We start from the raw sequence: 12,207 nt of genomic DNA, 5'->3' as shown, positions 1-12,207 counted from the left end.
TTGCTGCTTTCAAATCAGAGGTGATTGCAGTAACCAAATGATGAAACTCAAAATGCTGATTCGATATTAAAGTAGATTTGCAGACAAACATACCTCTCAGTCATGGACGCGTGAATCATTTGCTACAATAACACTCTCAGTGAGACGATTTGTTCATTTCACATCTGGGATTGACAGCTTTTATTTCAAGTTCAGCCTCGGTAATGAAGGTATATTTCCACTGTAAACAAAATGAAGTATCTACAAAGTATGTTCTGTCATCATACATCAGTAACATGCACCACAGCAATCATTGCCTCGCTCGTCATGAATTCTCCTGTCTACTCTTCCTTGAACTTTCTGCGTTTTCTATCGGGGGCAAGGACATGTCGATAGGACAGGGGATAGAAGGGACTTGCACCCAGAAAATATTATCAACAGTGGATGAGCCAACCGTAACCAAGACAAACCCTTGACTCAACACTGACAAAATAAATCAGGAAGGAACGAACAGCAGGCAACACTGAAAACAAACGATATAAACAGAGAGTCCACACAGGAAGAATATCACACAGCCAAATCATGGCACTCTGTGGGTTTCATTTCTGGCTTTTCACATGCATTGACATCAAAGTGAATCTAAGCTATTCCTCATTTTTCTACATTTCTCCTCAAAGAACCTCAATAACCCCCCAGATCCCCAGACCTTACTTTAAGAATCCCTATTACAGGGTACAGGGGGTCAAAATGGATTCGAAGCCAAATCTGTGATGGGAAAATCTGGTGCAACAGAGAGAGACCATCACCTCTCTCTCTCTCTCTCTCTCTCTCTCTCTCTGTAGCCCAATCCCAACCTCAGTAAAGATCTCAACCTGTGAGTAACTACAGAAGGAGAGATCAACTCTTCTATAGCCTGCTGGAAAGGTTGAATTTGATTAATTTTGTACAAATCTGCTTATTTACCACCCCTTTTGATAATCCCCCACCCCCCACCCTCTGGCCCCATCAGGACCATTGGCTTAATGTGAGCACTCTGACAGCAGAGAATGATCATTGTTCTTCAACACCCACCTGGTTAGTGTTCGGGAGCTGCCATGTTAAGTGTCATGGCAGCCAGCCCAGGCTCCACCACATGGGCTCCAGATAGATGGTGTTTATTTACTGCTGCATCTGTTGCTTGCTGAGACACTGTGCAGAGCTTGGCAGCACACAGATGGCTAGCCGGCGGCTTTTTAAAAAGGCCGCTGTCCATTCCTGCTGCCACTGAGACACACAACATCATGCAGAACCACGGAGCAGAGAATAAAAATGCTAAGATGTACCAGGGGGCTGAAAAAGAAAAAAAGACTAGGACAAAAGAGCGAAGGTTGGCCATTGCTCATTGACTAAAGGAGGGGTCTGACAGTATTTAACAGAACTCAGTTCAATGACCCTTGTTCCTCAGCTGGAACACTCTGGAGAGCACCACAGAAGCCCTCGACGTTTGTCATGCTCTAAACACAGCTAAGCAGAGGCCTCATAAACATATTCAGCTTGTAGTTCAGGTTTAGAATCAGATGTTTATGAAATAACTCCAACATTTTCTTGCGGAGATCATCATTAGAATAGGGTTGTCTTGTGAATGACAGTATAATGTAGGCAGATCACGTTCACTCAGTCGTTGTCAGAATCTTTTGAACTACCGGTGTGTTTAGTTTTGTTACGTTTGTGGGGTGCTAAGACTCTCGTGCTTTTACTGATTATTCATGTGTAAACTTTTCATGACGATGTGAAACTGAAGTGCTTTGTAAGCGAGCCAACGAACTACTTTACAGAAAGTCTATGACTTGTCTATGAAAACGCTCTAAAACACCACTGACCTGCCCAATGCCTGCTTACTACGGCAACATGAGCAAGTCATTGTGTTGTTGTTTTATGGAGGTAACCCATCTCATCTAAAATAGCCCAGCAAGAAACTTTTTCACATAATAATGTGATGTTTTCTTAACACGTTATAATGTGAATAGTTGGAAGGTCAATTCAAACTTACAGTTTCACTCACAGACAACATACTGTAAAAAAAAATAAAAATGCAGCAACGTATAGACAACCTTCTTATTGTCCAGACAAGCCTTCCTCTGGCCTGGATGATTTACATTTGTCTCTGTGCATGCAACCAGCTGCCAAAGCAGAGTGAAGGGACCATTTACAAAGTGCCACACTGAAAATGAATGCTAAAAACATATTGAAAAACTTCCATTTTAAACAGCGTAGTAACGTCAGCATCACTTCACACATCAGTGCTCTCTCCTGCTGGTTATACTGCAGCACTTAGTTTAGAAAAAAGTGCTTTAAATTCTGGAATGGTGGTATGAATGGTAAATATTGTTTTTATTATTTATGTTCAATTCTCCTTGTTCTTGCTGTTGTAACAATGTAAAGTTCCCCACTGCGGGACGGTTTAAGGTTTATCTTAACTTATCTTATCTTACCTTATTATTTCAACAATAGACTACTTGTGTTGTTATGTGACACTGATCTTTTTGCTTTTCCTGGTGTGGCAGAAAACCCAAAACTTGAATTAGTAATTTGTTAATACTGGCAGTTTAATTTACAATGATAAAGACAATTTGTGGCCGATGATGACTTTGATATGATGACACATCTCCACACACAGCAGACCAGAAGGTTGACAAGATTCTATAAAACTTGAGGATGATGTTTTGTTTTTTGTTTTTTTATTGCAGTTCATTCATTGCAGTTAGAGTCAGGATGACCCAAAGACCTATATATAAACCCGGTTTCTATGGCAACATTAGCCAATGATTCCGCTGTTGTTTACTTCATACAAAAATAGTACGCTTTCGAGCCTCTTCACTGTTACCGCAGTGTAGCTTGAGTTTTCTTCAAAGTAAGTGTGAAAAAATACTACTGAAATTATTTGGTAATGTGTGATATTAGTGTTTTACAGGTAAAAGTAAAACATTACACTGATACTGCTGGTTATTATGTCATCATGAACATACAGAGCTAAAATGGACTCGGTGTAACTGTCTGCTGAGAATCATTGTGTTTCATTGGTTGCACTTTCGTGCAGCTTTACAGTGGCCCAGAATTGACAAACCTAGCGGTTGATCCTATCCCACTGCAGATTAAAGACTTTAAATAGAATAGTTTCAACCATTACTTTAGAAACGGTGTCTAGTACTGAAACACAGTACTAGTGCACAGTAACTATCTGAAATTGTACAACTCACACCGTTATATTCTGTCTTGCTTTTACAAGCCACACATAGCAGCTACTGTAAGTCTTCTAGGTTTTTGGAAAGTGGATAATCAGCAACCTCACCACGAGATGCCACTAGAGTAGAAACACCGCCTCTGGTCAAAAAGATACTTATAAATAAAGTAGTTAAAACCTACGTGCAGACATCTTTTGTTAACTTGAGGAGTTGTGATCAAATCCTGATCACTGTGGTCTCCCTCTGACCCTTCTGATGTTATTATAAAGCATCTTCATGGCTTCATGGCTCCTCATGGTGCATCATTAGGAAGGATGTGCTCAGGCTTGCTGTTATTTGCTCGGAGTGTATTTGGTAGTTGATTGCCCCTGGTGGGGGAGGGTTGGGTGCACTAACCAACACACTGTCTACTTAAATAACATCTTGAGGCTTGTCGACCTCTATGAGGACCACACACAACCCCTTCACCATACACAGTCTGTCTCCATGACACACATTCTCACACACACTCTCACACACACACACACACACACACACACACACACACACACACACACACACACACACACACACACACACACACACATACAGATAGATTATGGGCCATTCCCCATTCTAAAGCATTATTCTCTACCATCCCCCCTTTCTTGCGAGGAGTGTGGACCTTTACCATGGCAGGCTTCTCTCTCAGTGAGTACAAGACCAAAAGCAAACACTTATATTAAGAGCACTTCACGCCATAAGTGAAACCTAGTAAGGGAAATATTTAAGGTAGATTGTCAATCGTATTAGGTCTAAATGTTTAGGGCTGTTTCATTTTTATGTACACCTTCATTTTGGGAGGAGTGACGATGAAAAAGTAAATGTGGGGGGGATAGGATCTGTTTTCATGCAGCACAAAGCCACAGGCAAGAGTCAAACCCACGGCCACTATAGGGATCTCATAGCCTCAGAGCATGGCAACCACCACGTATCATGCACAGATTATTTTTGAAATGAAATGCACTTATTGTTTATGTAGTTCATGTCCTCCTGCTCCAGAGAGATAATTAACATTGTCACTGTCTCTTCATGGGCTGTATAATACCAGCTGATGGAGTAGAAGGTCCACTGAGCATATGGGTCATAGATGTGGGTCAAAATGTATAGTGGGATTAATCTCTGCTCACTGACAGCTGCAGCTGATTTAAACATTCAGCATATTTCCCTGAAACAGAATTCGAGGGGGAGAACAGCGCATATGATGGACCACGCGGGTGTTTTACTGTTAAACCAAAAACAATTATGGGCAACACATAGCTGAGAGTTTAGGGACACAGATTAAAAATATCGAGACCACATATTTAACCTGTTGACTAATAGTGCAGGTGATAAGGATATACAGTCGCTGGAAGATATCGAGAAGACTAATTTAGTTCAGTTTTACAAACTACACAGCTAAACTAACAAGGATTTAATGTTGTTATGGTGAACGTCCCCGAAAACAAGTTCAAGTTAAACCTGGTTTAAAAAAAAAAAAAAACTTGTATCTGTCTGGAATGTGTTTTTCAGTGTTGGCTACAGGGCTGGTCAGTGTGTCTATGATGTGAATTCCTAAATACTGAATTATAAAAATTTTGAATAATTCTCTTGAGGTGTCAGTAATATTTGATGTTGCAACATACCGTCATTGCTAAAGTTCGTCACCGTGCCGCAGGCAACTACTCTAAAGGGGGCGCAATCAGTTTTATCATGATTGTCTTCACTGGTCTACTGAATTAAAAGGCAACCTGCCAAACCTCACCGTGGTTGTTATGAAAAACAGCTGCAGCAGCTTACAGGAGCTACAAAGCTTATGATTTGATGGCAAAACGCAGCTCAAAAACGTTAAAATCTTCTTTGTTGAATAGATTAAATATTGGGGGGGACGCAGTTCTCAGCGGGCCCAAAACTGAGTTGTGTAGTTAGAATTCTGTGCCACTAAAGTGGTAAAGCTTTTCTGAAAAAGCACCAGTGATTTCTCTGCTCCCGTTCATTACCATTGTACTCCTGTTCATTCTCAATGGTAAGCCCATGCAGTGCATTATGTGTCCGCACTGTGATGCAACACACGATTCATAACCAGACAGTGCTGATCAGATATGAATTTAGATTCTGCTGCAGCTTTGCCTATTTCTCACCTCAAATGCCTTCAGAAACCATTTTTAATTTACTATATAGCTGCAAAATGAGAACGTTGGAATCATGGCTGACATGATGGAGCCGGTTTAAGTGCTGCCCAGCAACACCAGCAACACATCACTGCCAGACATCACAATCACCGATCCAATACATCTATATACAAAGTCACCGCGCCACTTTGTGTTGATGTCGAACAAGCAGCAGCCAATGAGAAACTCGACCACTGACCATTGTCTCCCATCAACCAACAGCAGCAGCAGTCACTCAGCAACATTGGTGTTTTTATTGCTGGTCCTCTGGTCCAGCCAGAAGAATTAAATGAGTGATGTTTACGACCATGTCATGAATGCAAATCCTTTTAGCTCTGGTTCAGTCACCAACAAACTCTGTGTGAAACACTTGAGTCTTAACTACAGCACTATTCACCGCAAGTGGCCGGCGCTCTGCAATAGTTGGGCTCTAGTTTTTAGCAACACAAACTACTGTCAGACACTTCTCTAAGTCAAGCTTTCATCTGCTGGCTGTGAGGAAAACTCCATTTGTCAAACTGTGAGTCAAGTACAGGTTAACCTGTCACCATCTCTGCTGCCTACACGACACCCAACGGGGAAAATTACAAGTCATCGCAAAGTCACAAGTTAAATTATGTAGATTGAAGTGACAAATAATGGAATGTACCCGAGAAAATCTGAAATGAGTTACAACAAAGACAAGGGCAACTGCTGAGGGAAGCCAGTGGAAGGTGATTCTCCGAGTTTTTGTTAAGTTTTTCATGGCGAGGGATATTACATGAATCGACACAGTACATGTGTGTCTCAGCAGCAAGCAGATTAGCTCATAAAACCATAAGAACTGTGAAACAAGCTCTCTTTCATGCTTCCAGTGTTTTCTCAGAAAACTGCATTCACATCAAATATATTTGTGAAGCCCTCACCCGCTGAAGTCCTAACCTGTATCCTGAATCATCTTTTCTGCTGCTGAATCCACCGGAGGGTGAAAGCTTAGAGACATTACAAGCTTTATAGGCACAATAGAAATGTTTTATTTTGGCACCACATTATCCCTACAGAAACATCCTCTTTGTCCCACATGTTGTTTGATGGGATCAGGTCACTTATCACTCCACTGGTTGAATTGATTTCTGTTGTTTTGTGCTGGGGACCGGCATGGCTCAGAGGTAGAGTGGCCGTGTAGCAAGTGAAGGGTCGCTGGTTCGATCCTCATCCACCCTGAGTGACCATGTCAAAGTATCCTTGAGCAAGACACTGAGCCCTAATTGGCCCTGCGACAGACTGCTGACCTGTCCAGGGTGAACCCCACCTCTCTCCCAATGTCAGCTGGGATAGGCTCCAGCACCCGCCCCCGCCGCCGCTGCTGCCCTGCAATCCTCAACAGATAAGTAGTATAGAAAATGGATGGATGGATGGCTAGATGGGTGTTTGGCACTGGACAGGAAGCGCACAATTGTCTTGGTGTGTGTTTTGTGTCCTGTTTTGGTTTGTTAATTTATTCCCCACAGAAAAACTCCAAATGTAGCTTCCTATTTGCCCACATTTCTATAGGGACTCAGCTGTTAATATCATGAATATGAACTTCTGCAATGAGCGGTCAACTTTTCATTTCACAACTAAAATACACCTGGGGGCCTTTACCCAGGAGAAGGTGGCTGGGGCTGGGTGGTGCCATCAGGTGGGTTTTCATCTAGTCACCGAAAGAGGACAGTAGTGGCCTTCATGTTGGCCTGCTAAGTGTTCCAGAGTGGCAACAGTAGGGAAACTGTGCTTTGTAACCCCCCCATGTAGAAGATTGGAATGTATGTTGAGGCAATTGCCCACATCCTCCTCCTCCTCCTCCTCCTCCTCCTCCTTCTCCTTCTTCTTCTCCTCAGGCTCACTCTACAGCTGTCAGACTGAGCCATGACTGTTCATTCTGACTGTTCACTGACGAAGTCAAACAAATAGTAAAGTAATCAAACACTGACCTCTTGAGTGGGTCCAGAGCATCCAGAGCGTCTTTGAGACCGCAGGTCTTGGGCATCAACAGTAAAAAAGTCTCCCTTTTTCCGAGCCTTAGTGACGTGAGCATATTTAGGCATGTTGCCTGCACAGTAACAGTGAAAGCAAAGTTCATGATGTCTCACACGCACGCACGCACGCACACACGCACGCACACACACACACACACACACACACACACACACACACACACACACACACACACACACATGCACACGCAGTCTTCCAGGATGGCTAATGTGAGCTTAGATGTTAACTCCTGCCAGTCAGCCAATCGCAGTTTAATTTACAAGTATGTGAGACCAATGAGGGGCCCACAGCTCAAGAAGGCATGAAGTCCTTCAGGGCTGCCTGTATCTTGGGAGGGATAAACCTACTCCTAACAGCCTTTAGGCTCAAATCACAGCAGTAAATACACTTATAGTGCTGTGCGGGCGTCAGGTCTGAAATGCCCATAGCACAGACCCGGGTACTGCGACTGTACTACAGTTACAGATACCTGGTCCTCCTCCCAAAATTAAATTTGGAGTTGAGGCATCAAGGGAGTTTCATGGCCTCAAAGCTTTTGATGCATCTTCAGCAGTTTAAAACTACTGGTGTGTTTCAAAACTCCTCAGACACTTGCGAGATGTTTGGGCCTTGAGAGGATTACAGGGTGAAGCTGAAACAGAGAAGAATGAGCAGAATGACACCCCTTCCTACTGCACACAACTATGTACATGCCTGTTTCTCAAACCTGGGTAAACCCCCCTTGAAAAAGCCGATTAATCATGTTCCCTTTGTGACTAGACGAAGAAATAGTTGTGTTTCCGTTTTTCCCTCTTTCCATCTATGTTTTATGACAATTTTATGATGTGTGCTCTCATTCAGTGTTCCCTGTCATAAACATTACAAACAACATCTTGACTTTTGAGTATGTCACAGTAATGTGTGATTGCTGGTGTCTGCAGCAGCTCTGATGCTCCGTTGAGGTTTTAAAATGTGATGGTGGTGCAATTAGAGCTGAGACAAGGTTTCAGAAGCTTCAGCATGTTTTTCAGCCACTGTTTACAAAATCCCTGATACATACATATATATATTTTCGGTTTCTCCATTTGTAAATGTGCCAGCCCTGGCTTTACTGCTTGAATGTAAAGGGTTTATAATGCAAACTAGGGCAGAGGATGTGACTGTTGTTTTTGTCAGGCAAAGAAGGTCCCTTGGGTGTGTCAGTGCTGACAATAGGCCCGGATCGTTCTATCCAACTCCTCTCATTATTTTAATGGCTTATGTTGATCTGATCAGAGACGGGCGATGTTGGGATGATCATGCTGTGTGTTGAGTCATAAACCTGCTAGCTTTATCAGAGTCTCCTGCTGCGATCCACTTCAAAGATCTGCACTTAATGAAGGACTCTGGGTCTCTCAGGGTGCACCTCAACCTGAGCTTTGCTTTGGTTTTTACAGTGGGACGCTTGCTTTCAAGACGTCTGTCTATATACTTTGTTCAATGGTCTAATTACCACAGGGGGACAATTTCTTGTACAATCCAGCAGCCATAATCCTTGAGAGATTTACACTGTGGGTTGATCTTAAAGTTGATGCTCATCGAGATTGCTTTCGATATCAAAGGTTCCTCTCGCAGTGTTTTTTTTTTTTTTAATGCAGGTTGTGTTCCTGTCCTTATGAGCAGAGAGCTAATTTTCAGAAGAGGCAATAATTCTTTACATTCATGTCGGCTTGCATTCATGTCTTTTCTGTAATTGCGTGTCATGCGGCTGCCACAAAATGTCTATCAGTTGATTTGTGAAATATAGGGACGCATGAAGAGGAAGGATAAAAGATGGCGTCCTCTCACGCTGCTGCATGTCAGAGGTCTAGCTGAATTGTTTTTGTTTCAGAGAAGTGCGTGGATAGCACTCTTGCATGTTGTTATGTCTCCATGCTGGTGTCAACCATTATCTATTTAGTTTGTACATCATGTTCAATTCATTGGTGAAAGAGATATCATAGGTATGGCTCGTGGAAAAACCTTCACCAGAATTTATTTGGGTGGGCAAAGTCAAAGGTCACTGTGACAGCACAAAACGTTATTTTTCCATTACTGTGGAATTCATTATGCAAATGATAACAATATTAATACAAATGTATAATAACATGAAATGATGAAGAGATGAAACTTTATATCCAAAAGGTAAAAGGTCATCATAATGTGATGTCATAATCTTATGAAAAGAACACTTTCCGAGCCAACACCCCTAAGGTAGCACCTTAAGGGAGTATTGATGATTTCTGAAATGAAAACACTTGAAACCATCCATCCGTCCTTCATCCATTTTCTTCCACTTATCCTGTTAAGGGTTGCGGGGGGGGGGGGGGCTGGAGCCTATCCCAGCAGCTACAGGCAAGAGGTGGGGTTCACCCTGGACAGGTCGCCAGTCCATCACAGGGCCAACACACAGAGACAGTCAACCATTCACACTCACAGTCACACCTACAGTCAATTTAGAGTATCAATCAGCCTCGTCCCCTCTTGATGTCTTTGGACTGTGGGAGGAAGCTGGAGTACCAGAGAGAACCCACACAGGAACAGGGAGAACATGCAGACTCACACAGAAAGATCCCGTGCTGGAGCTGGAGCTCGAACCTGGAACCTTCTGGCTGTGAGGCGACCACTGCACCACCGTGCCGTCCACTTGAAACCTTTTATCAAATTCCTTTAAATTCTGCACAACATCCATTGTAGTATCAGCATTAGACTGGACAAAGATGAATTTAAACTACAGGACTGGTTAGCAGAAGAGCCCTGGACAGAATTAAAGTGTGTAAGTTCATTTGCTACCGTGGATGCAGATACTCTATGACAAGGTGCATCATTGCTCCACTTGCTTGACTTGCTCCAATCCTGTATAAACTGAGAGAGCCAATGATTCTAACCAGTCAATTTACAGATATTTATCTTTGGACTTTATAGTAAACATTAACTGCTAAAACTCTGAAATCTTGGCCCGCAGGTCCAAAGTTTAGCACATAGTTTAATTTATTTATGAAGGTTTTGTTATTTGTGTTCACAGTGAGTATGTACACAGTTGTAAAAGTCATCTGTTGTCTCTGTGGATGATGATGAATGAACAAAGCTTCCTGAACAAAATAAAGGATGTTAGTATTAGTCGTTACATGCATGACTCATTAGTTCATAGTTGAGACCTTGGATTAGCTTTGCCAAAAAAATGCAAAATGCGAGTAATAACAACAGCAGCGGAACTCCTGATGAAACAAATGCATTTAGAGTCCCTGTCCATTTGTCTTGAATTTTTCCCCGTCTGCGATTGACGTAAATGCAGCTCTCAGAAATGAAGCATCAGACTCCCACTGTCAAGTTATGGCTTCACAACTTGCCTCACAATAACAACAAAAATACTCTCCTCCGGCAAAGTTCAGTTGCTCTTCATTTAGACTGTCCTTTATTTAGCTTCAATCCACTGACATCAACCTTACCTACGACGATCAAGTCATCCATCTACAAACGTCATTTTTGACACTAATCCTAATCCTTTGTTCTCCTTCAGCTGTTCGAAATGACCGGAATAAGAAGAAGAAGGAGAGCCCAAAGCTGGAGCTGGCAGAGAGCTACGAGCTGACAGCCGAGCTGGAGACCATCATTGAAAAGATTCGTAAGGCCCATCAAGAAACCTTCCCATCCCTCTGCCAGCTTGGCAAATACACCACGGTGAGTCCACTGCTTTGAAAACTCTACTTTCTGTTACTAATTCACCAAGATAAAGTGTCAGTAAAGTGTGGGGCCACCATGAGCTGCGTCTTTTACACCTGGAGTCCGTTTGCTTTGGTCCGAGTCAGTGGAGCATGTGCTACTTTTTTAATTCGGTCTAGTTTGGGTTCACATTGTCCTCGGTGAAAGGACCACGCCAACTTTTTGGGAAATGCCCTTATTGATAGATATCCCTTTCTCAACTCTGCTGCTTCAGGGGGACCACAGAGACTGGCTGACCGCTAATTAGCTTAGTTTAAGAAATGGAAGTGGATGGGCTTTAAAGCATACCTCATACCTTGAGCAAGTGTTGCCGCTGAAAACCCCACTTGCGTTGTTTGCATCTGCAGTGTACTTCAGGTATAATGCGTCATTTCTCTCACTGGCGCTGTTAATTTGGCTGAGATCTAGTGACTGTGAAGGTCATAGTATTTGTTTGCCATCCTTTCACACTGAAAGCCCCTCATGCCCTGTGTCATTGTTGTCATTTATTCAGGTTTTTCCCTTTTCTTACAATCTAGCCTTCAGTGCATTGGCCATAATGACAATCGTTCTTCTACAGTGTACTCGAAATCCTCCTCTGAAGCAGCTCAAAACCTCTGATGTACACCACTGACTGTCCAGACAAATCCTCACAACACTTCCTCTTCTTCCTCTCTCAATAACTATTGATTGGACATCAAGTGTGATAGAGGGTCAGTAAAAAACATGCGTCATAACAGCATTGCTCGGCAAGTGCGCCGTAGCACCCAGCTCCCTCTTGTGAGATGAATCACAGTCAATAGTAAGGTTTGATTACCCCTGTTTTTTATCAGTTGCAACAGAGTAAGGAGACATTAGAAAAAGATGTCAGGAACATCAGGCCCCGCGTGGAGGAAATGCTTCAGAGCCAGGCAGCTGACCATTAGTCTGGCTGTCTGAAACGTGGGAGAAATGTGACTAATCCAACTTACGTCATTTTTTTGCTTCTGTAAATCCAAACGGATGTTGAAGTGATGGATTTGTGTGCTGATGTGCAACAGAGCTAATCTGAGTGAATGCAAAAATGCTTGTCAAGGCTTGTGAGGGCTTTATTCCCCCTGCAG

At 42.8% G+C, this 12,207-nt stretch overlaps 1 protein-coding gene across 3 annotated transcripts in view; it reads left to right on the top strand.

The window, feature by feature from the left end:
- LOC147241007 (retinoic acid receptor beta-like) overlaps positions 1 to 12,207 on the top strand; it is a 228,939-nt gene that overhangs the window by 191,831 nt on the left and 24,901 nt on the right. For all 3 annotated transcript variants that reach the window (XM_086192550.1, XM_086192551.1, XM_086192552.1), the window contains one exon: positions 10,923 to 11,083. In XM_086192550.1, coding sequence (XP_086048676.1) covers positions 10,923 to 11,083 — 161 coding nt within the window. The remainder of the gene's footprint in view (positions 1 to 10,922; positions 11,084 to 12,207) is intronic.

The sequence above is a fragment of the Aulostomus chinensis genome, chromosome 22, assembly GCF_037954235.1.
Source record: "Aulostomus chinensis isolate RoL2024-O1b breed Wild chromosome 22, RoL_Achi_v1.0, whole genome shotgun sequence".
Classification (NCBI taxonomy): Eukaryota; Metazoa; Chordata; class Actinopteri; order Syngnathiformes; family Aulostomidae; genus Aulostomus; species Aulostomus chinensis.
This window is presented reverse-complemented; position numbering and strand designations above follow the sequence as displayed.